The following is a 25,392-nucleotide window of genomic DNA, read 5'->3' on the forward strand; positions in this document are numbered from 1 at the left end:
CTGTCGTTCTGCTGCTGTTGTGTTTGTGCTGCTGCCGTTGTGCTGCTGTTGTCGTTGTGCTGCTGTTGTCGTTCTGCTGCTGTCTCTGTGAAGTAAACAAGGTTTCTGGGAGTAATCGTGACCACACGCCTTCAGACGCCTGCTAGCGGCGGCACCAGGGAGCGTGAACGGTTTGGGTTCAAGACCGGATCAGCGGTGGAGATGTGTGTTGGAGGTCGACAGCTTCACCTTCTCATTGTTATGAAGAAGAACTAAAGCAGAATGAATTGATCAAACAGCATGTCTCAGTGTGTGTCTGGCAGCTCAGGCGCAGCCAAAAACCCACAGCCCAAAGGACGATTGGAGGTGAAATGTCTGAACTGGTCCCATGATGACGTGTTCATTCATGGGTTCATTCGCTTTAAAGCACCGTTGACTTGTGAAACCCACTGGTCCAGACGTGAACGATGGTGCTGAGGAGTAAGAAGCTCGTTAACGCACCGTTAACGAGCTGGGAGCAGAGAGGCTCATGGGACGTCATGCTGCTGTTCCTGCTGGCGCTGTGTCCTGGACCATGTCCTGGTCAGACGGAGCTGTCGGCCTCTGACGCGCTGCGGTTGTGGTCCAGTCTGACTCGTCCTCCAGTAGAAAAAGAGAAGAGGAGGAGAACAAACATTAAACAGTGCACATCTGTCCCACAGATGTACACACACACACACACACACACACACACACACACACACAGCGCCAGCAGCTATAATAGCAGAGGTGTCAGGATGATTGACCGTTCCATAAGCCTCTCTGCTCTCTGATATGAGCTGCCGTGTCCCACAATGCACTGCAGCTAGTCCTCCAACCGCCACCGGAGCCTTCTCCGAGTCCTCCATCTGAGCAGAGCACAGTTAGCGAGGGTTCATCACTCACTACTGGGTCACGGCTGACCAGGCTGCCGTCAGACGCCGCCCAGCCGACCATCCAGCATTTACACAACAGAGGAGTTCCTCCTGATTGTCTTTGTGTCTTCGTGAGGAGCTTCTGTTCATCCGCGTGTGGAGTTTTCTCTTCCCTGGAGTTCACGGACACTGTTCTGGGATGTGCTGTAGCCTGCAGCTGCAATTGTGTTGATAAATGTGAGGCTGAGCCGTTGCCATGGTGACACGTAGTCGTGGCTGTCTACGAAGTGGTGGACAGGTCAAACCTCTGAGTATTAAATAACATGAATGATGATTGAGGAGGAAAACGTGAGCACTCGCCTGCTCGTCGGCGACGCATTTACTTTTAGTCGAAGGATTGTTTAGGAGTCGAGTGGGACACGCTCTGTGTTTTGTGCTGTGAGACTTTGATGTGGTCTAATGGCGCCAGCATCCTGAGCGTCTGAGTACATGTAGGTGCATGGAGTCGCATGGACCGAAGCGAGGCTGTGGTTGGAGCGAAAACGAAGCTGGTGTGTGATGCGAGCGCTGCTGTAAGAGGAGCGGAGACAAAGCTCGTCGCTGCAGAATGAGTGGCTGCTGTTGTGTCACACTGAACCAATCAATAACCTCAGGAATCTGTGTGCTCATTTTATTGCTGCTGGGTGAAACGCTTCCGCATCGGAGCTGCTTCAACGACATCCTGCCAAGCACCGAAACCCAAATCATAACCTCCGGGAATGTTATTTACAGTAGGAAGACGGATTCTCCGCGTCCAAACAAAGCTTGAAGACATGCTTTTAAACATTTGTGTTTCTCTGCAGTTCAAATTGTTGTATTGTTTTTACACTGGAGAAAAATGAGACCAAGTAAAAACTAAAAAACTCCACGTTATTTTCTACGTCTTTCTGTTGTGCTTTATGCAACAGAATGCGTGTGTTTCATCACTGGTCGCCATGGTTACCTGCTGCCTGCCATATGTCCATGAGCACCTGTCAGTCAGGCCTTTTGACCAAACCTCTCATCTTTTTCTTTTACAGAACCTCCATGTTTACTCCTCTCTGCTCCTTTTCTTGTCCTTTGACTGTTTTCAAACCACTTTCTCCCTTTCTTTAATGTTTTGTCCTCTTTTACTCGCATTTTGTGCTCTTTTCTCCTTTCAAACCACTTCAGTGCTCACACAGAAAAACCTTTACCTGAAAACATTTTGTTGACATTTAAAGTGGCTTTATAATATTTGTATGAACAGTCAGGCATAAATAGGCCGTTTTTGGGTCCGTGTGTGCAGAGTTCACGACTTCGCATCCAGCTGCTTCATTAACGTCCTTAGTCAGGCCTTCATTTAGGCACTTGACTGGGGCTAATCCTGTTTAAACACATCCGCTGTGTGGGTGAGCATCCGTGAGTCTGAGCCAAATACTGAGGTACAGTGGGAGTGAAAAGGGGGAAAGACAAAAGGATGGATAGGAGGAAAAGTGATCAAAGGGGGAAGGAGAGGAGGAATCATAGGAGGAAGGAGAAAAGGAATCATAGGAGGAAGGAGAGAAGGAATCATAGGAGGAAGGAATCATAGGAGGAAGGACAGAAGGAAGGAGAGGAGGAATCATAGGAGGAAGGACAGAAGGAGGAAGAGGAGGAATCATAGGAGGAAGGAGAGGAGGAATCATAGGAGGAAAGAGAGGAGTAATCATAGGAGGAAGAAGAGGAGGAATCATAGGAGGAAGGACAGAAGGAAGGAGAGGAGGAATCATAGGAGGAAGGACAGAAGGAGGAAGAGGAGGAATCATAGGAGGAAGGAGAGAAGGAATCATAGGAGGAATCATAGGAGGAAGGAGAGAAGGAATCATAGGGGGAAGGAGAGGAGGAATCATAGGAGGAAGGAGAGAAGGAATCATAGGAGGAATCATAGGAGGAAGGACAGAAAGAAGCATGAACGCCGTAGATCTTCATCCACGCGTTGACGCGCTCCCCTTCATTTGGTCTTTATTTCCAGTTTGTAGCTGAACGCCCATTAAAGCGAGCGCTGACGGCGCGGGGACGCAGCCGTTGATACGCGGCCTCTCAGCAGAGACGAGACGCCGTCGTCTGTGCATAAATCAGCTGCGTGTGCGCGTGTGACAGATGCAGATCACTTCCTGCGGCGCCGTGGGCTCCTGGAGGAGGAGGAGCGTGGCCACAGCTCCACCGATGCTTTACTGAAGGTCAATATGATCAGCGTAGAGCGATGCGTTCAGGGTTTGCTGCTGGATCCTAAACAGCACATTTGACAGTAAAGCATTAAAGCTTTGTGTTCGAGAAGCTGGATGAGAAACAGGAGTGAAAAAACTGAACAGACCAAATCTGAGAGTTTATGTAAGAAAGCTCCAACAGCGCTAAGATCAGGGTGGGCGTCCAGACAGAAGAAAGACCAGGACACCAGCAGAAGCTTCATGCAAAACCACGCAGCTGAAAGAATAATCTGGTGCCTCCGAAATGCAACCGAGTAGAACGAGAACAAAGAGTGTTTCAACTTCGTACTGGACTGAGAAGATGCGCGTTTCCAGCACTGGATGCTGAGAAACATTCACCACAACAGAACAAAAATGAAGTTCTTCGTCCTCACAGAAGTCAAAGTTGATTCCAAGCGATGGAGCCCCAGGCTGCAGGGAGATAAAGTGACAGGTAATTGGACTGGAGAGAGGGCGAGCGAAAGGGAGAGAGAGAGAGAGAGAGAGAGAGATTCAGGAATGAATCACACACTGGACAGAAACGCTGGTAGACGTACAGTCGTTGCCTGAGGAAATGCTGATAAAAAGCCCAGACACACGTTTGAAGGGCTGCATGGGGAATGGAAGTCACAACAAATGTTAAAGTGGCCATTAATTACACACACGGCCCAGGAAGTGGGAGCATCCGCAGGCTACGCTTCCCATTAGCATCCTGTGCGCTGCATTGTTCAGCGCCTGCAGTGGCAATCAGCTGAAACGCCATCTGCAGCCGCCGCGCTCCTGTTTGCTGACGGGCTGAGACGGAGAACTGGACCGACCGGCGCCGACCGCTCCTCCTCCAGACAGAACGTCGGCTTCACGGGTCCAAACGAGACGTCCTCCAACGGAAAAACCAACACCGCTTCGGTTCCTTAAACGTGATGTCACCGTCTGTGACCTGTAGATAAAGATAAAGAAGCAATACGTCGTTATTCAAAGGAGCCGCTCAATTAGGAAATAATTGCCATTATTTCGTCAGCGTTGTTGCTCTTACATCATTCAGAGCTGAGCTTTGCTAAACCTCTGTTTTACTGCTATAATTAAATTGACACAAAGACAGTGAGTCTCAAAATAAAAATGATGAAATCCACATTTCGCTTTAATAAAATGGCGAGTGAGTGTTTCGTTTTGGCGTTGGCTCCCAGACTCAGAGCAGCAGTAGTGCCCTGGAGCCAGGCAGCGTGCCGGTGTGGCTCCGAGCTGGATCTGTGGCAGCGCCGCCCGGCGCCGCCCGCGTCAGGGTGCTCCATGCTCACAAACGCTGCTGCAGCCGCTCCTCACTTCATGACATCGGCCACATTTATCACCAGCGCTGCTCAACTTTCTAAATGGCCGGAGATCCACGTCGTGGATCCAGAGAGTGGGAGTGGAACATGCACGTTATGAGAAAAAGATCGCTTCGTGCTGCAGAAACTGGGACGATCACAACATACAGACTGTTCTTTAGGACTGTGACACAGGAAGCAGCTGGATGTCTGTGGAAACGGGCCCAGAACGCGGCTAAACGCACGCGCTGAGGGTCCCTGAATGAACGAATGAATGAATGAATGAATGAATGAATGAATGAATGAATGAATGAATGAATGAATGAACGAATGAACGAATGAACGAATGAGCAAGTGCTGAGCACACGCATGTGTAGGTTCTAATGCAGATGGAGGCTGCATGAGCAGGAGGAGCCCAGGGTGAAGCAGCACAGAGCAGGAGGTCGCGGCCGCGCTGTTTGTCCTGATGAGCGCATCCTCGAGCTCCTCCTCCCGACCGCGGCGCAGGGAAAGTGAAGATTACAAAGTGATTAGAGAGAAACCGCACTGATGTGAATATGAAACGGCCGATCAGAGTCTCGCTCGTCCTCCGTCTCACTGCTGCTTTGATTGGAGCGGACTGCAAATGAATTGGTGGAGGCGCCAGAGGAGCGGCGCTGCCACGAACGATCCAGTTACATGGAGCTGAGCTGAGGTCCAGCGAGGGGGAGGGTCCTCCTCACGCTGTGTGCGACGGAAGCTTCAGTCAGGACCCGCGCAAGACGAGCACGGTGTGTGTGTGTGTGTGTGTGTGTGTGTGTGTGTGTGTGTGTGCGTGTGCGTGTGTTTCAGCCTGTGTGTGTGTGTGTGTGCGTGTGTGTGTGTGTGTGTGTGTGTGTGTGTGACAGTCAGATGTTCTTGAAGATGGAAGACGATGAGTTAAATCATCATCTCCTGAAACGTGCTGCTTCCTGAACTCACCAGCTTTAATGTCTCAGCCGTGTCATCATATGTGTGTGTGTGTGTTTTTTAACATGGTGGATAAATTAAAGACGCCCCCAGACCCAGACTCACACCAGTCAAGTGTCGCTGCTGAGCTTTTAGAGACCGTTCCACAAATTAAATAAAAGTTCATTTCTGCAAACTAGATTCTACTAGAAACTAGAAACTACATTTAAGTTTTAAATTTGACACCGGACAGAACTCACCTTGTTTTAAAATCTGAAGAAATGTGAAGAGTCGTCAGTTAGTCATGCCTCATTTTAGGAGTCAGTGTGTTGCATTTGAGGTTTTAGGTCAATTTTTGAACATTATACAAACACATTGTGACTTTTTCACTTACACTTGCAGTGAAAAAGGAAAATAGTTGTTGCTGCAGGAGCCGAGGTCGAATGACGTGACCCTGAAAATGTAGTTCAGCACAGAGTCGGAGCAAACAGGACGCAGGCCTTTCATCACACACACACACACACACACACACACACACACACACACACACACACACACACACACACACACACACAGTGACACTGACTCACGCTGCTCATTAAAAATCATTACTACACGTTTGCCTTCTGACACACGCTCAGTGTTCATGCAACAAACCGGAAATCGCATCCCAAAGGTTTTTGAATGAGAAATAAACGCGACTTGAATCCTCTATAACCACAGTGATCTCATGTTGATCATTTAAAAACCTCCCCGTCTGAAGCCTTCGGCGTCTCAGCGTGAGTCTCATCCTCCGGCGTCCGGTCACTGACTGCTACTGACCACAAACGCCCCTCGACACACGTCCTTCACTTTATCAGTCTGACTCAGTTTTCATTAAACCTTTTCATTCGTGTGGAACCTTTATGTCTTTGTGTAGGTTCAGTATTTTACTGTGTTTCTAATTTTCCTTTTATGTCCGACACCTCGTTATTTTCTGTATTTCAAGCTGAGTGCGCGATGGACGGATGAGTGGAGGGAAGTGGAGATGAAGGGAAAGGGCAGGTCTACATGTGGAGAAGGCAGAAAGTGAGAGAGCGAGAGGTGGAGCGAGCTACGGCTGGAATGGAGGAGCTATCGATTTTCCACAAGCTCTTTAATCAGAAGCTGTACTGACACACCCTGAGGGAGGGCGGCTGAATGTTTGTGTGTCTGTGTGCAGCCCCACTCAAATTACACTTCATATTTCTCACTGTGGACACTGTGTGTGTGTGCGTGTGTGTGTGTGTGCGTGTGTGTGTGTGTGTCCGTGTGTGTGTGCGTGTGTGTGTGTGTGTGTCCGTGTGTGTGCGTGTGTGTGTGTGTGTGCGTGTGTGTGTGTGTGTGTGTGTGCGTGTGCGCGTGTGTGCGCGTGTGTGTGTGTGTGTGCGTGTGTGTGTGTGTGTGTGTGTGTGTGTGTGTGTGTGTGTGTGTGTGTGTGTGTGTGTGTGTGCGTGTGTGTGCGTGTGTGTGTGTGTGTGTGTGGGCAGGCATTAGATAGATGAGGCTGCCCGGCAGATGGATGAGTGGAGCAACCAGTCGTTCATCATCTGGGAAACGAGGAAGGAAGGAAACGTTGTGATAGAGGGTTAGAGAGCAGGGAGGAAGAGGAGGGATGATGATAATGACGAGGAAAAAGGAGGAAGGAAGTGATGAAAGGAGCAGAAAAGAAGGGAAAAGGAAAAAGATGAGTAATAAAAAAAACGTAGGAACATGTAATAAACAAAAACAAGCCAGAATATGTTCATTGTCGCTCTTCAGGGGTTTTCAGCTTCTTAAAGTAGGTGTTGATCACTTGTTGGCTGCGTTGACTTCACTCTGACCCAGCTGAAGAAGAGTTTATTTATAAAGCACCTTAAAATCAACATAGTTGGCCAAAGTGCAGGACACAGACAGACACTAAACAAGATACTTAAAGGAACACACAAAATAAATGTTACAGTAAAGGCCAACGTCTGAACCAGGTTAAACCAAGGACAGGTAATGGGTTCTAGGAAAAGGTTTAAAAACTGAGTTTGCCTGTGTTATGTGTTATGTGTAATGGCCATGACAGGTGGATACTGTGGGTCTTCCACAGCCCAGAGGTGTTTGGACTCATCCTCCTGTGGTTGTGTGTCAGACCTCCACCCTCACATTCAGGAACCTCCACAACAACCTAGTGACTTAGTGACTCTTATTTCTCAGTGTGGACGTGGAAACATTCATTTCTGTGGATCCATAAAATCGTTTTTTAATTAATGGTTGATCAGGTAAATGACCCTCTTATTAATTGCGTACCCGGGTTGAGGGTGAACTGATGTGGGGTCTGTGCTGATTGCGGAGCAGAAAACAATGCGGTATCGATCCTCCATCGCTCTGTCCAGGTTCCAGGAACAACAGTTCATTAATGTGGTCTAAGGGAGACAATCCGTCTCTATTACTGCCTGTTGGCCTGCGAGGCAGTGATTTATAGGCTACCTGTGGAGCTAACGCTAGCTAGCGGAGCACCAGCACGGAGCCAACGATGGGCCGCGCCACATTAGCAGTGACTTCATCTCCACCAAACACGTGACGCTTCCTTCGTTTTCTCCTCCTCATTCGTGCAAAGTTTTGAGCTGATGCAGATGAACCCTGATCCCACAAGTAAGTTGCTTCTTTGTCAAAAAAGAATTACACTAAATTAATAAGAGCTCTTCCTGTGGACAAGGACTCTTATGAATATTACATTAGGATCACAGTCTGGCCTTGAGATGTGTAACAGATACTGTACAAGCTGTTTCCATAGCAACCGTTTCCAGCAGTTAAACCGTTTCGTCCCTGTCGACCGATCTGAACTTTACCCGTCATTGATAAGTTCACGCTGAACCTGCTTGTTTTCCCACATCTGTCACTTTGTGTGACGGTTTCACCTGGTTTCTACTGCACGCGTGTCCTCTGCAGCCTCGCGTGGGACGAGCGCTGCAGTGTGTTTGTGCTGCGTGTGCCAGCTCAGCCTGCAGCCTCGCTCCCGGGCTCCAGCTCCACTCCTCACTTATGCACCGAGCCAAGAAGCTGAGGGGGTGTGTTGTGTGCGTGTTGTGTGTGTGTTGTGTGCGTGTTGTGTCTGTGTGTTGTCTGTGTGTTGCCTGAGTTTATCCTTTTGCCCCAGCTGCTACAGTACCTGAAGAACCATTCTTCAGTGCGTGTGTGTGTGTGTGTGTGTGTGTGTGTGTGTGTGTGTGTGTGTGTGTGTGTGTGTGTGTGTGTGTGTGTGTGTGTGTGTGTGTGTGTGTGTGTGTGTGTGTGTGTGTGTGTGTGTGTGTGTGTGTGTGTGTGTGTGTGTGTGTGGTCTAGGGCAACATGAATGAAATAAGGGTTTAGAAGACTTTAAGGGGCGTCATGTGTCACTGTGTTACAGTTAATGTGTGGCATCCACCCGTCTATTATCTGTGCTGCTTCCCCTGTGGGGGGTTGGAGCCTGGTTGGAGGGTGTGGAGGGGGGCATGAGACCAGCTGAAGAACACTAACCCAGAGAAACCACACGATCACGCCTCACAGGAATGGGAAAGAAGCTGGTGTGAGCGGCTCCCAAACTGAGGACTGTGTTCACACATCTGTAACCAGTCGTGCAGAGATGCGGCTGCAGGCGGAGCTTTGTGTTCGGAGGTGGACTCTCACATTAAGCTCATTAATTGGTCCTGGCTAACGACCTGCAGCGTCGTTTATCTGATCCATTCATAATAATGTTACTGTACCTGCGTCAAGGTCGCTCCACACGAGCACGGCTTCTCTCTGCCTCTCCTCATGTTTTCTGTCCGGCCTGGTTCGTTATCTCTGCCAAACACATGGCCGCGTTTTCTCTCGCGCGGTCGCGCAGCGTGAACGCAGAACCACAGCAACCGAAGTCGCACATGTAACGCAGCAACTTACTGGAAATAAGAATAGAACTGACTGAAAGCTCAGACACAAACAGACTGTTCTTATCGTAGATACGTAGTGAGACCACCTCAGCTATCAGCACTGGGTTTGATTCTATCCATTAACGTGCTGCTTTTGCAGGTGTAGTGAATAAATGCATTGGTTAAAGTCTGCAGCTGTGGGGGGGAATTGAAGATGATACAAGAAGGTGTCACCTGCTCAGAGTCTCTGCTGTGGGAGGTTCAGAGCTTCGGGACCCAAACAGACCTGTTGCCATGCACATATACAGTAGGTGTAGTTTGGGGCCGGTGGGATTGAACCGGCAACCTTCAGTTAACGAATAAGTCAGTGTCCACAGATAAAGGCAGAGTTTCACTTAAAGGAGCCTTGAACTGAGGAACGCTGCAGCTGCAGCTGCGTGTTCTCCTCTCAGGCAGGAGACAGGAGGTGAACGTGTGAATGGATGTGAGTCGAGCTTCTCTGAACTGGACCTTGAAACCTGTGTAGCATCAGTGTCTGTGGAGGGAGAGCCGGTTCTGGACGGAGCAGGTCTGAAGGTCCGCCGTCCTCAGAGAAACAATTAATATCTGAGCGCAATGAATGAGGACAAACCTCTGTAGTGTAATTACCTAAATAAATGGTGCCGTTAAAGAAAATCTATTATAAACCTAATGATTACATTTGCATTTTAATTAGACAGTAACAGAAAATATTAGACAAATACATTTGACACTTTAAAATTCTATTTCCTCGTGTTGCTATTAAATTATAAATAAATCAAGTTAACAGCATTTCTTGATTTCATATAATTATTTTATTGCCAACAAGCACAGGTTCATTTCTCTGCTTCAGAGCTGGGCTTTTTTACCTTTTCTACTTCTCACACAGGAGCAGAGGACGAGCCTGAAGCCTGAAGCCGGCGGCTTTGGGTCGTTAAGGACTAGAATCCAATCAGAACCAGAGTTTGAACGCTGCTTCATAATAACGTCAGCTTTGCTTTATTTACAGCTCGGCCCCGTTGCATGTGTGTGTGTGTGTGTGTGTGTGTGTGTGTGTGTGTGTGTGTGTGTGTGTGTGTGTGTGTGTGTGTCTTCATAACTACTGTAGCTGTATGTGTGTGTGTGTGTGTGTGTGTGTGTGTGTGTGTGCGTGTGTGCGTGTGTGCGTGTGTGCGTGCGTGCGTGCGTGCGTGCGTGCGTGTGTGTGATGTTTCTACCAAAGCCTGTTTTATGTGCACTGTGTCGAACGCTAACACTCGTTTCCTCCTTCTTTACTGCCTCTCAACTTCTCTGTCTTATGTTAATGAGGAGGAAAATGAGCCTCAGACGCTTTCAAACCAATTAGAGATCGAACAACATTTCTGCTGAAATGTGGTGTTTGTGTGTTTCCCTCCATGTGCGCGTGAGACGTAACATCCAACAGCACCTGCCGTAAGAGAGTCTGTTTATTACGTGGAAGAGACGCAGCTCAGACCTTTGTTCATATGTAGGTTTTCACTGGTCATCACTTTTCTGCTTGTCCAGTAAAACAAACATGAGTTTGGTTTGGATTCTCTACAGCACAGGGTGTCTGTGGTTGGACTGAACTGGTTGGACTGGACTGGTTGGACTGGACTGGTTGGACTGGTTGATACATCCAGTGTTCAGTGCATGTGTGAGTTTACTGTGTCGCCTTCATCACTCTGGGTTTAGCTTTGTTTCTTCTAAACCATTCGATGTTTTTAAATTATTCGATGTTTTTGAATTATTCTCTATATGGTGACTTGTTATTTGGAGTTATACAGTAACTCTGTGCCCAGAGCATTAAATATGTAACAGTCTACAGCTGCGTGTCTAATTCTCGGAGCCTCCTGAGGTAAAGAATCTCTCAGACACATTTCTAATCGAAATAACAAACATTAACCTGAGCTGTTTCCTGCTGACTCACCACTCAGGCCTCACTCCCACCACCGTGTGACAAGTTTAGATGAGTCACTACTGTACATTCCTATAAATGCCAAGTAAAGAGGAAGCAGTGATGAGTCCTTCAGCATCGCAGCACCGCTCTAAAGGCTCCACCTCAGGTTGTGTCTGCCTTCCATCGGCCCCTCTTCCACCGCTCCCATCGTCCTTCCACTGCTCCCATCATCCTTCCATCGCTCCCATCGTCCTTCCATCGCTCCCATCGTCCTTCCATCGCTCCCATCGTCCTTCCATCATCCTTCCACCGCTCCCATCGTCCTTCCATCGTTCCCATCGTCCTTCCATCGTTCCCATCGTCCTTCCACCGCTCCCATCGTCCTTCCATCGCTCCCATCGTCCTTCCATCGCTCCCATCGTCCTTCCATCGTCCTTCCATCGTCCTTCCATCGTCCTTCCATCGCTCCCATCGTCCTTCCATCGTTCCCATCGTCCTTCCATCGCTCCCATCATCCTTCCACCGCTCCCATCATCCTTCCATCGCTCCCATCGTCCTTCCATCATCCTTCCACCGCTCCCATCGTCCTCCTCCGTCTTTTCATCCTGGCTGTGTGTTCTCAGCGTGCGTTCATTAGTTATGTAGAAGGAAGGGTTCAGCGCGCAGCGGGAAAGGATAGAAAAAACCTTCTGGCTTTTCTGATCTCGCTCAGATCAATTTCCACTTGAGTCCTGTGATGAAGCGGCAGCGATTCAGTCGGCCGCGATGCATCAGATCACAGCGATGGAGCCTTCATGAAGCGGGCGACAGATCTGACGGGAGCTGATGTTCTCGTTAGGCTCCGCTCCCTGTTTGGAGTTTGTATTAAGAATCTGAGCTGCTGGATGAATGCGTGGTTATGAATGGAAGCAGCAGGTGGTGCGCTGCAGGCTGTGGTCACGGACCCAGGGGCCTTTAATTACGCTCCGAAGCATCAGACACAGTTTAAATTGTCACATGTTCCTTGTTTCAAGGGTTTTCTTATCGACTCCTCAGAACTGTGTAAACCTGTGTGAATGATGATTCTTGTCTCTTTGTACAGACGCGGCTCCACTGAGACACGTTCACTTTCCTCTGTTGCCTCTGTTGTAATGTGACTCAGGCCTCATGATCTGCTGTCTGTGACTAACGCCAGCTGTCTGTGCGCTCACTCCTTCCAGGTCTGTCCATTATCTCACTCCCAGTCGCCCTCTCAGCCTCCGCCTCGGCCCATTTCTCCAGCATGTCGCTGAAGGTCCAGACCAGTAACGTGACCAACAAGACCGATCCCAAGTCCATCAACTCCCGCGTGTTTATTGGCAACCTCAACACAGCCGTGGTGAAGAAGTCGGACGTGGAGAGCATCTTCTCCAAGTATGGCCGGGTGCTGGGCTGCTCGGTGCACAAGGGCTACGCCTTCGTCCAGTACGCCAGCGAGAGGCACGCCAGGGGAGCCGTGGTCGGGGAGAACGGCCGGGTTCTGGCTGGACAGACGCTGGGTGAGTCGCTGAATCGCCGCTTACTGATGACGCAGGCCTGTACCAGACAGACCAGCGTCCAGTGAATGGCTGCTCAGGCCTCCTGAACCTCCAGGAGCGCCTGGGGCACCTCCACATGCTCAGTTCTCCTTGGCCGTCTCACTCCCACGCCGCGCGCCCGCTCCGTTCAGCAGCGTGCCTTTAAGCTGTGGCAGCGGTTTTTCCTCCGTCTGTTTGTTCCCACGGAGACGCAGAGACGAGCTGGTGGGAGGAACTCAGCCGATGTGAGCAGCGATTGTCTCTGAGCAAACGTGACTGAGCGACTGTAAATAAGCTGAACACAAAGTTTCTACTGGTTCTATGAGCAACTGTTCTGTTGGTGTGTTGGAGATGCACACGCTCTAAAGCGCTGAGTCGAGTTTAATGATGCAGTTAAAAACAGCAAAATTATTAAAGCTGGAAAATAACATTGACCCGTTAATAAGTTCTAAACACGACCACCGATTCCTGAAAAATGTGTCCAAAGACCAAAACTGGAAACAAATGACTTAACAAATATCTAAGTCACAGTTTCCTCATGACTTGAATTTAAATCACAGGTCCTCGAGTGTTTTCTCCCCGAAACGTGGCACATTTTGAATTTTACTGCATGAACAGAGTTAGAGATAAAGACGGCAGCTGAGAGGACGATCGATTCACACGCAGCCTGAAAAAACAAGAGCAAACGGTTTCCAATGTATCGAGCTGCAGAGGTGCAGAGCGGAACGTATCAGGACGGAGACGAGCGGCTCTCACACGTCGACGCGCGGGTCTGACGTGAAGGCGAACGCAGCATCAGCATCAGCATCAGCACCAGCATCAGAACCAGCATCGGCACCAGCACCAGCATCAGCATCGGCACCAGCATCAGCACCAGCACCAGCATCAGCACCAGCATCAGCACCAGCATCAGCACCAGCACCAGCATCAGCACCAGCATCAGAACCAGCATCGGCACCAGCATCAGAACCAGCATCGGCACCGGCACCAGCATCAGCATCGGCACCAGCACCAGCAGGTGTTTGGACACAAGGTCGTGGAGTCCAGGTCACTAGCGGCGCGTGTGGTTCTGGATCACTGCCTCGGACACGCGCTCACGCTCCCCTTCACGCTGGACTTAGCAGCTCGAATCGTCCGCCTCCGGCTGCTGAATCTCACCCTTTCGTCCTGCTGTTCGTTATCTGCTCTCCTCTCTCTTCAAACACACAAAGCTCCATCATTGCACCGGGTTTTTATAATTTAGTGATTTACAGTTTATCACAAAGTTCATCAGAACTATGTTTTCTACGTGTGTCTCGTAACCATAGAAACAGCCAGAGATTACAGCTCTGTGGACGACGTATGAAATGTCTGGTGACCTGCTGCCAGCTGCTGGAAACCTAGTGACCTGAACTCTCAGTCACTCTAAAACACCAGAGCCAGGCTGTTCTCAAGCTGCTGAGTTTGACCTCCTCTGATTGTGGCCGGGAGCTTTGAGCATCTGCCTCCTGCAGCTCTAGCAGAACAGCTTTCCTGCCAACAGGGTCCATGTGAGCCGTCTGCAGACGCTCAGTTCACCCCCCACTGTGCGGGTCAAAGGTCACGCAGTGAACTGGAAACAGAGGTGTCCACTGCCTTCCACCCCGGTCTCTGGAGCCCCTGAGCGCGATGACGGGGGAGGAGGGCTGAATCACTGAGAGCACGGTGGTCTCCACCCATCAAACACCAGCAGACGCCCGGTGGAAACAACGGATAAGTGGCTGTGAGTCACAGCAGCAGATGTCCACTTTGTGCCCACGTGAACGTGTTTCTCCACGTTCTGATTGTACAGTAGCTCAGCAGCTCCCTCTAGTGGCGCACAGGTGGCAGCGCTGCGACCTCGGCCTGTGTGTCTGACGCCCTGATGCAGATGTGCTGACACGGCACTCGTCGTGCGTCCTCAGCTCAGTATTCACTGCTTTTAATGCTGATGGGACAATAACAAGCTGATTCTGTGCACTTCCGTCCATTTCGGTGTCTCATGTAACGCTTCCCTCCTTCACAGATATCAACATGGCAGGAGAACCCAAGCCGAGCCGAGCCAAGGGCCTGAAGCGGTCGGCGGCGGCTCTTTACAGGTCTGTTTAAGCACCGCTCCTGCTTTGTAATGTGTTAACGAGCACACGCCGTCACGCGCTGTGTGCAGGTATGTTGACCTGCAAAGAATGCAGGCGCCGGTGGGACCGAGGGCTGAGCCTCTTTAATGTGGAAACCAGGGCGGAGGCAGCAGGTGTTTAGTGACCGACAACATCGTGAAGGAGCCTCACATGTTTCCTCCTGGCCAATAAAAGCAGCCTCATCAACTGTTAAAGCGTTTAGAGGGTTAATTATTGTTACCACACACCTCAAGCTTTGCTGTTTGTTGTTTCCTCTGTCTACTGTGTTGACATGCAGTAAACAGCAAACAGCAAGTGAGTTGACTGTTCTCCTGTTGAAAAGGGTTGAGATCCTGTTAATTTAATGTTTTAAAGATGTTGTGTTGATGTGAAGCATTCATATCAGTAGCTTCCACACAGAAAATTAAAGCTGCCTCATTAATTCCATCTCTTAAACCAATTACAGTCGTTAAATAAGTTCATTAAAACATGTTGCTGCACAAAATAAAGTCAGAAATCTTTTACTCCTCCATGAATGCAGCACGTTGAGGTCCAAGACGTTAAATAAACGTGAGACTTCTTGAGCCTGAACGCTGGAACCCACACGAGGCCTGCTTTGCTTCTGTGCTCAGACCTCCTCATCACCTCACATCTGGTTTGTGCAGTCGCGCACGTTGCTCCTTGAGGCAAAGTGGAGTTTGTGCAACGAAGGCAAAGTGAGGTGTTGCTGCTTTTACGGTTTGGTAGCAGGTGAGGCTCCATCAGAGCTCCGTTTAACGGCCCACTTTGTTTCATGCGTGTAGCTGTGTCACATCTGTCGCCAACATGTAAACACATCCAGGTTCTAGAATTCTTCTTCTCTTGTTTTTATTTTTCTTTTTTGTGGCGACAGGAACTATGTTGTGGTTTCTCAGCTTTCTTGCTTTCTACTTTGCAGTTTGTAATTATTACATCTTTTTTATGCATTTAGTGTTTTTTCATCCCTTTTTGTTCCCATGATTTGTTTGACTGTGGTTTATTCTGAAAAGCTGTGTCACTTTGTGGTGTTTTTCTTCCCCAGCGGCTACGAGTTTGACTACGACTGCTACAGAGAAGACTTCTATGACAGGTGAGAGCGCGGACGGTGCTGCTGGTTCCAAAGCACCAACCCTGGTTCTGCTGGTGAACCCATTACTGCAAACTCACTCGTAAGCACACAATGAGTTCTGCATGTGGGCAGCGTCTTCCTGTCAGCGTGAAAAACCAGATCGCTCCGACCTTAAGGTGTTTTCTGCGCCGTCAGGATGATGAACTCCACCATAAGAGGTGATAGCAGCTAAATTGCACAGCTCGAGTTTGATCCGGCCAAAGCACCAGGTCTGGACCCAGTTACTGGGAACCGAGTGGAAACCACATGATCATTTGTGCTGTAGATATCATGAGTCAGATGGACAGAGCGACACTGACGACATGATCGGATTTGGTAACTGTGTCTCATTATCGTAGCAACACTGGTGAGATTCTAAGATTTCCATCATCTCTTTGTTGTCTGTGCTCTGATAAAGTCAATCTGAGGAACATCTGGTCAAATTCAGTGCATTTACGTCGACCTCTGCGCTGAGGTCACAGTGTGGTAACCATTACTGCTGCGATGAGGCCAGGTGAAAGTGATCATCAGAGTCATCGCTGCTGTGAAGAGGCATCTGTACGAGCCTCACGCTTCAGTCCGTGTCTCAGCTCATTTTCTCCACAGTCTGGAGCTTTGAAATCAAGCCTTTTGTAAAACGTGTGTGTGTGAACAGAAGACAGAGGTGGAGACAGACTCTGGTGAATCAGTGATGATGATCAGATGAAAACTAGAAACTACTGCCACCGCTGCCGGGTCGTTGCATTTACCTTTGTGCTGCTAATAACCGTCTGCGATGCTGCGGCCTCGAAGCCTTTTCACTGTGAAACGCACCAGGTTCGTCTTCTGACGTGAACTCGGCTCTTTCTCACAGAGAATCCTGATGGTCTGATTCTAGGACTCTTGCAGATAGTGGTTCTAGTGTAGCTGAAGCCGGGCCTGTCGGCGCCGGACTCCCCCTGAAGCAGCGTGACCCGTCTCTGTCGCAGCGCCGGCATCACAGCCTCTGTTTTCGCTCTCGTGCTCGACTGCACAACTAAAGGCCTTGAAGCTCCTGCTCCAAAGCACCGGTGCTTGAACCGAAGCACGGCTCCACTTCCTCCTCGCTCATCGAGGCTGGAGCTCAACTTTGACCCTCAAAGTGTTGACACAACGGACCTGACGGGCGCCGCTGTGAGCTGGACACAAGAACCTCAGAAACATAATGAGTGGATGACAAATACTCCATTAGGAATGAGTGTTTTACAGTTTGATTTAAAACAGACTCAAGCATCTAAGGTTCAGAACGTGTTTGGATCCAGACTTGGAGTCATGGCAACTAAATTCCCCAGTGTCTTATGTGGTTCTGTCTTTAAGTGCTGTTACTGGTACCGATCCTTTAATTGACACTATGTTAAGTTGTTGCTCTGCGCTAAAAGAACATCTGCACAGGTTGTTGCTACGCAGGTGGTCACAGAAGCTGAGGAGCAGATTGGACCTCGAGCCCTGAGTCACTACGTTTCAGTGAATGTGAGGAGCCCAACGCTGAAAGCCTCGGTACCAGAACCTCTGATGTGAAATGGGCTGAGACGCGTTCAAGGCTCAGATCTATTCATTACTGGGGTCAGGTTGTTGGTGCCAGCGAGAGGGAGACGGCAGCGGAGCCGAGCTGCGCGTTTCTGAATCCTCCGTCAGTATCAAGTATCAGCGATGCACTCAGAACAAAGCTCTGGGTTTAGACTGTGTCACGTCTGAGGAGCAACACATGCTGGAACACTTTAGGAGCAGCGACTTTTTGATCTTCCAACTGGGACGGTTTATCTGTGATGGAGCCGGTCCTCGCTGCTCAACGAAGGTGTGTTTATAACACACACTCCTGATCCTACTGCAGACAGCCATTAATCACATTTGTCACCTGAAACTGCACCAGCTTATTTACAAATGCATTTACTCTTATTCATAACAAATGTGTTGGAGACCTGGAGGATTTCAAGCGTCTCATCTCATAGAGATGAAGTCACTGCCTCCAGAGGATGAAGGACCAGATGTTCAGTGACTTCATCAAACACTTGGGCACCAGTCAAGTCCTTGAGCGGAGCTGCCAACGGGTTCTGGAAGTCCTGGAACCAGGACCCTGTGCCCGTGAGGAGCCAACGCGGCCTCGGTGCCGGTGAGCGCGGTCACAACCCGCTTCCTTCTATTTGTACTGGACGGGCCACAGGACTGAATGGCTCATCTGCGTTTTTACTGCGGTCGCCACAAGTGGTTGAACTATTTCAGACCAGAACAAAAGAGATCAACACAACGGTTACAGTTTGTAGTGAGTCCTGGGTGGTTGTTATTGGTTCTGCTGTCGCCTCAGGACCTCAGAGGGAGGCGTCCATGAACCCCTTGGTCCAGGTTCTCTGCCCGTCTCTCTCCAGAACTCGTTGAGCTCAGCTTCGACCTCATGTCTCCGGTTCCATTCATTCTTTCCCACAAAGCGGCCGCTTTTACTAGAGTCAGAGAAATCCTGCCGAGCTTTAGTGGGTGAACATCTGCGTCACCAGATGTGGAAGGGTGCTGACTAAGTGAAGCCCAGGAGTCGGGTCTGATCCACACCTGCTGCTGTCATCTGGCTCCTTCTCCACTTGGTTAATAAGTGAAACAGAGCAGACGCACGCTTTTCTTCTTTCTTTCGTTTCTATGTCTTTCCCTTCTTGACGTCTAATAGCTTTAGTCTCCTGAGGTTTCAGTTCATATTTTGTGTGAGCTTTGCCTGCAGGAACTAGTGTGGCCCCTGGATGTGTGGACCTTAAACAGAGCCGCTTGTGGCTTGGCTTCCTTAACTGGACACTAATGAGTTCCCCTCTTGAGTTTGGACTCTTCAACTCTTCTTTTATTTGTAGTGAACTCGTGATTTTAGCGTCTTACTCTCCGTGTGCTCTTCTTGATTAGGACGACATTACTGGACATTTGTTGTTGGTTCAGGGCACGTGCTTCGTAACCCTTCAACCACTCTGAGTGATGATGAACAGACTGGATTTTATGACGTTCTGTAAGAATCCGATTAATCTCTAGGAGCTTTGGAGGTTTGGTTGGATCAGTTATTGAAGAGCTGCTGCTTGTCCCAAAAGGTCAAAACACCGACAGCAGCTCCATATTTCACTGAGCTCAATGCAGTGAAGCCAAGTGGAATTAAATTCAAGCATTTTCACAGAGGTGGAAGAGGTCTTCAACTCTCACAACCTGCTTTAAACTCTCATCTCATGAAAAGTTTTCTGATGGGAATGATTGAAATTTATTGCGTTAACTATGAGCAAATGTGAACTCTTACATTCAAACCACAAATTATGACTTTGACGTTTGGGCAACGAGAAAGAAACTGTGTTCCTCGTGTTTCTATGTGACGGACTGTGTTCGTGAACGTCTGACCTTGTCTCCTCAGTGCATAAAGCTTCCTTATCTCCCCTAAAGTAAACCAGCAGGTGCACAGCTTTGTGTAAAGTCTTTGTGTCTTTTTCATTTATCTTAAAATATGAGCCCAATAAATGACATTGTCCCATGTGAAGGACGTCTGTATATCTGGCCATAAAAGTCACATTTACTAAAACAGCTTGTGATCTGAGTCTGTGAAGCCAAGCGCCGTGCTCCAGCACTAGGATGCTAGGACGCTAGGACACTAGGATGCTAGGGAAATAGGACGCTAGGATGCTAGGGCGCTAGGACGCTAGGATGCTAGGGTGCTAGGACGCTAGGAGGCTAGGGCACTAGGACGCTGGGGCGCTAGGATGCTAGGGTGCTAGGACGCTAGGGTGCTAGGATGCTAGGGCGCTAGGACGCTAGGATGCTAGGGCACTAGGGCGCTAGGACGCTAGGGTGCTAGGACGCTAGGATGCTAGGGCGCTAGGACGCTAGGATGCTAGGACGCTAGGGTGCTAGGACGCTAGGATGCTAGGGTGCTAGGACGCTAGGATGCTAGGGCACTAGGGCGCTAGGACGCTAGGATGCTAGGACGCTAGGGCGCTAGGATGCTAGGACGCTAGGACACAGTCAGAAAATCACCACACTGGTGGAGGTTTGTTTGCTGCCGAAGGAACTGCTGAACTCAAGCAGATGCATTATTATGCACAAACACAGAAGAATGTGGAACTCGTGCTTCAGTCTCTGAGGCCACATCCTGTCATCCATCCATTGTCTGAACCGCTGTGGTCCAGCTGTGGTGGGGCGGGAGGCGCGGGTTACTGTGTGCTGGAGGAGGCTCAGAGAAGCCCTGGTTTTATCCATGTAGAAATAAAAATAAATACAGAAATAAAAATGTTAATAACAAAATCCTAAAACAGAATGTGTCTGCTATCAACACATGGGTCTATAGATTCTTTTTTATGACATAAAAACCCTGGTTTTATTTGCTCATAGAAAAAAATAAACTGAGACTCGTGTCTGGAGGATTTCTGAAACATTCCTCGTTTTGTTTGATTTTTCCAACCTTTTTTTGTGTTACGTAAACTTTATTTATACATCAGATAAAATCACAAAGTGCTTCACAGTAATAACGCTAGAGACAAAATATCTAGAATCCAAAATATCTCTAAAACAATAAGACAAAAACCCAAAAGCTCATTCAAATAACACAATAAAAATTCAAAAATTAAAATTATAACGTTGAAAACCTAAAAGCTCTGTCAAGTAAAAGTCAAAAAGGGCGACACACATCCAGGAAATGAGCTACGTTAATGAGCAGCTGATAAAAAACTGGTTTAACTTCATTCATCACACGTGATTCTATTGGTTTTAATTTGAGTTCAGCAACAAGTGTTTTTTTGTGTGTGTAATTACAAATGAAGACTTCAGAACATTCCTGCGGAGCTGCAGGAAGAATCAACATCAGCAGCAGTTGGAAGACGTCCTGTGTAAAATGAATTCGCTGAACTACTCGGATGCTGGTTGAGGCTTAAAGAGCTATTTGTTCTGGATTTTAATCTGACAGTTATTGGTTTCAATTCACTGTTAATAAACAGTTTTTTGTTTCACAGTATTAAATCACAATGGGGTAAATCACAACATGAGGTTGAACAGACAGACAACCTCATGTTAAATTTAATTGTCCAACAACATGATAACAAATGAAGCAAATGAGCCGATCATTTTGTGTGTGTGCGTGCATGCGTGCGTGTGTGTGTGTGTGCGCGCGTGCGTGCATGTGTGTGTTTGTGTGTGTGCGCGCGCGTGCGTGCGTGTGTGTGTGTGTGTGTGTGCGTGCGTGTCCGTGTGCGTGCGTGTGTGTGTGTGTGTGCATGCGTGCGTGCGTGCGTGCGTGCGTGTGTGTGCAGAAAAAGATGTGGAGCTTTGGCTTCACAATATAAAAAATAAATCAAAACGAGGCCGCAGCTCCAAGAACAATTATTATTATAAATCAAACATTTGCTTTTGCTCCATGAATGATGATGAACTTTCCAGTGTTTGGTGATTAATGTTTCTTCTTGTAATAGCTCGTCCCTCTGTCCTCCACTGTCTCCGCTCCTCTCTCCAGGCTCTTCGAGTATCGGGGCAGAGTGTCTCCAGTTCCCCGGGTGGTGCCCGTCAAACGCCCTCGAGCAGCGGTGCCTCTGGTGCGACGGGTCAAATCCCTGCCAGTTCAGCTGCTGGCGCGCAACGCCTCCATCCTTCCCACCAGCAACGGCAGCAAGCAGAGATGTGAGTTCCTCCTCCAGCTTTTCTGACCCCGTAATATTCAAGCGCAGACCTGACCACTACTTGAATAGTATTTGTTAAATCTTCTATTATTTGTGCAGCACAAATGTTTTTAATTCGTCTTCCAGTCCCAAATCCCTCGATAGCAGCTGCGATTAAAATATTTGTTGTTGCTCAACACACGTCTCTATTATTTCCAGAAAAAATGCTGAGATGTTTTTATACTTTTGCAGAAGGAAAGTCTGAGCCGCGCAGAGGAAACACATGCGAATACAATGAGTGTATAAAAATGAACCACACATGAAGCAGCGCCAGCCTCAGTCCCAACGCTGCGTCTGCAGCGAATGTGCGGACGTTGAACCGCTCCGGCCGCTCTCACATCTGTCCGAGGACGGTTCAAGCATCGGGGCGACTGCTGTCACTTTGTTTTTTCATGAAGCATTCATTTGACATCATGTCCAGATTCTGCAGAGATGCTCGTGAACCGTCAGCTTCTTTGACTCCGACCTGAACTTTTCCTTTTCAACAAATGCGTTTTTTTCCTGCTGAGTTTGAGTGAATGTCTGAGGCCACAAAGCAGATTTCATGTCACTGATTTATTTCTGTGTTCTCATCAGAGAAACATTTTAAAAAGCAGTCTTAAAACAAACCACAACAGACTGTAATGAAGACATTTTGTTCAGAGTGAAGCCAATGTGAACTCAGATGTGTTTGCAGTTAGAGCCTGTCCTTAAACCACAAAAGTCAGAATTATGAATTCATTTAATCCACATCATGGAGTTTTGTTGTGTTTAATTTATACAAACTCTCCTTTAGGAATGCTGAGCTTCAGCCTTTGAAGCTTTATCGTCCACGTGCTTTACTCTCCTACATTTTGATACATTCTTGGCATCATGTAGTTGTAGAAGCTCTCTGTGTAGATACAGAACACATAAACGGGTTCGTCTCTCCAGTGGGAGGACTCAGAGGTCAAAGGTCGAGAGGCAGTGCTTGGTGTCAGGTGCAGCGTTCGTGCTTCCACCGACTGCTCGTCCAGGTGCGTCACACGTGTTCCGGCTGTTTAATGAGTGTTGACAGCACATTGCCTTTCGCTCTGATGGTGAGTTTTAGCCTTGTGTCTCTGGACGCTCACCAGAAAGAACAACGTGGCTCCCAACCCTCAAAAAGGCCAATATTATTTGTATTTTTAGTGATATACTGAATTAAAATGCAAAATAATCTGGAAGCAGGTGAGCTAAATATAAAATACCTGCCATGAATGAAAACAGATTTTCCTGAGCAGACCCGGGGGCGGTCAGGGTGGTCCCAGCAGACGCCTATAGAAAACCAAGCCCTGCAGTTGTCAGAGATCAGCAGTAAAGCATCTCCCTCAGGCGTTTTGCACCTTCTCCGCTCCAAAATGTTTCTAACTTCAGGCAGAAGAAACGTGCTTTATAAAGTCTGACTTTTATTATCATGGAAGGAAAAAGCAGATGCAGCTTCAGCCGCATTGGGAGAGAAAGGTATTCTTTGAAACGCCGGCCAACATGTGAGAGCCGTTAGGCACAGACAGGGCTCAGGTGATGCTCTGGACAGCGTCACACACACGTCTTAAACCCAAAGCACATCCAGACTGTGGGAATGCTCCCCACCTGCCACGTGTCTGCACAAACCTCCATTTACTCAGCTTAACATTTACGCAGACGATGTGTTTCTAAATGTGACTGGTCTCAAAACATAACTAACATCATCGTATCATTATTGGAGCCGTGACTGGAGTTTGAGGAAACGGATGAAAGGAGGCAGTGACTTTATGTAATGTATCAATGTTGTTTTTCATAAATAACGTAGGCATGTTGTTTATGGATTAGCGGGTTCCTCTCTCAGACCCTCGTCTCTTCCTGCGCAGCTGCTGTGTGAACTGAAGCCTCCTCTGGGTTTTTAACGTGCTACTAACCATGTGCGGTTGTGAAGTGCTGAGTGTTCACCAAGAGACAGATGACTTTCAGACGGTTTGATTTAAACTCACATGTTTCTCTGTATTGAGACATTTCTCCTGACAAAGGTAATAGAGACACACGTACGGCATGAGACAGAAATCTAACAAACGCAGCGAGAAAATAGACCAGAGAGGAAGTAAAAAGGCGTCGTATGAAGGTGTGAACGCACGATTCAGGACGGAGGCAGGTAAAAGTAAGAGGACCTGAAGAAAAAGAAATAGAAGCGGTGGAAAGTAAAGTCCCTGGAAACAGGAGGCCTGAAGCCAAGTAAAGAGGCGGAGCCGCGGACAGTAATTGTGAATTTGCTGTAACAACGACCAGATGTGTTGCGTGTCTCACATTGTTTCTGCTGCCACTAAAATACTCGTCCTTTTGCAGCTAACCTCCCCTCCTGATCTGGTTACGAGTTGTTTATTCTATAAATGTGCAAATGAAAATATACAACATGCACATGTAGGATAATAATAACAGCGGTCATTGGACCAGCGGTGCTGCTGAGTCAGAGGTTTTAATGGTTCTGAGGCTCCAGCATTGGGCCAAAGGAGCCAAAAGCTCCATGCAGCGCGTGAAGGTTGGGACCAGAAGCGCTCCCTGCAGACGCTGACGTCCTTCTGTCTGTGCTTCTCCTGCAGCCGTCAGAGGCACCGAACTCCAGGCCATAAAGTCGGAGCTGACTCAGATTAAAGCCAACATCGAAGCTTTACTGGGACGACTGGAGGAGATCACAGAAGACGCTCACATCAGCAGCGCAGGTGAGACAGACGCTCACACCAAACACTACAGCATCAGAGGAATCATAACCTATGACACGAGAGCGTTTGTACACATTCGTCCTGGTTGTGACTGTACCACGAGATGCAGTCGCTGAGCAGAGTCAGTGGCGCTGACGGACAGAGCAGCTGAGTGATGACGAGGAGCAGCTGAGTGATGACGAGGAGCAGCTGAGTGATGGACGAGGAGCAGCTGAGTGATGACGAGGAGCAGCTGAGTGATGACGAGCAGCAGCTGAGTGATGACGAGGAGCAGCTGAGTGATGACGAGGAGCAGCTGAGTGATGACGAGGAGCAGCTGAGTGATGACGAGGAGCAGCTGAGTGATGGACGAGGAGCAGCTGAGTGATGACGAGGAGCAGCTGAGTGATGACGAGGAGCAGCTGAGTGATGGACGAGGAGCAGCTGAGTGATGACGAGGAGCAGCTGAGTGATGACGAGGAGCAGCTGAGTGATGGACGAGGAGCAGCTGAGTGATGACGAGGAGCAGCTGAGTGATGACGAGGAGCAGCTGAGTGATGGACGAGGAGCAGCTGAGTGATGACGAGGAGCAGCTGAGTGATGACGAGGAGCAGCTGAGTGATGACGAGCAGCAGGCCGCTCTGTGGCCTGGTGCCTCGGGCTGCGTCCGTCACCAGGCTTCTCTGAGGCTCAAAGGGCCTCGTGAAGTCATGCAACTCATTTAGAGGAGACGTCGTCATGAAAACGGCCAGTTGATGTCATACAAGTTTAAACCATCAGTCATTTCAGTGTGTGTTTTTTACTGATGAGTCCTGTGGAACAAGATGATGGATGACGAGTGCTGGTGGGTTCTTCTTCCTTAGTAGAAGCTTCATAACTGGTTTACTGTTCACAGGTTTCAGTAGTTTATGACTATTCATGTAATAAAAGCACTAATTTTATAACCTCTGGTTACATGTGAACAGGGGACAACAGCCTCATAAATAAAATAGCAAAGGTTTAAACTGAAAGTAATTTATTTGTTTCAGTCTTTTTATGCTTTTGAGCTTTCTGATCTTTTATTTCCCTAAAGAACAGCAGATACGAGGAAATGGGGCGAACGTCTGCTCATAGTTTATGTGAGCGATTAGCCAGTGAAACACTATTAGACCATTTGGC

The 25,392-nt window shown here is 48.5% G+C and overlaps 1 protein-coding gene across 1 annotated transcript in view; it reads left to right on the forward strand.

Annotated features, from left to right (window-relative positions):
• The window catches only part of raly (RALY heterogeneous nuclear ribonucleoprotein), a 47,492-nt gene that overhangs the window by 14,349 nt on the left and 7,751 nt on the right, over nt 1-25,392 (forward strand). The window contains exons 2-6 of the mRNA XM_029151392.3: nt 12,318-12,635; nt 14,677-14,749; nt 15,828-15,875; nt 21,364-21,527; nt 24,136-24,255. Of these exons, the coding sequence (XP_029007225.1) occupies nt 12,380-12,635; nt 14,677-14,749; nt 15,828-15,875; nt 21,364-21,527; nt 24,136-24,255 (661 nt within the window). The 5' untranslated portion in view covers nt 12,318-12,379. The remainder of the gene's footprint in view (nt 1-12,317; nt 12,636-14,676; nt 14,750-15,827; nt 15,876-21,363; nt 21,528-24,135; nt 24,256-25,392) is intronic.

Source organism: Betta splendens, chromosome 5 (genome assembly GCF_900634795.4).
Source record: "Betta splendens chromosome 5, fBetSpl5.4, whole genome shotgun sequence".
Lineage (NCBI taxonomy): Eukaryota > Metazoa > Chordata > Actinopteri > Anabantiformes > Osphronemidae > Betta > Betta splendens.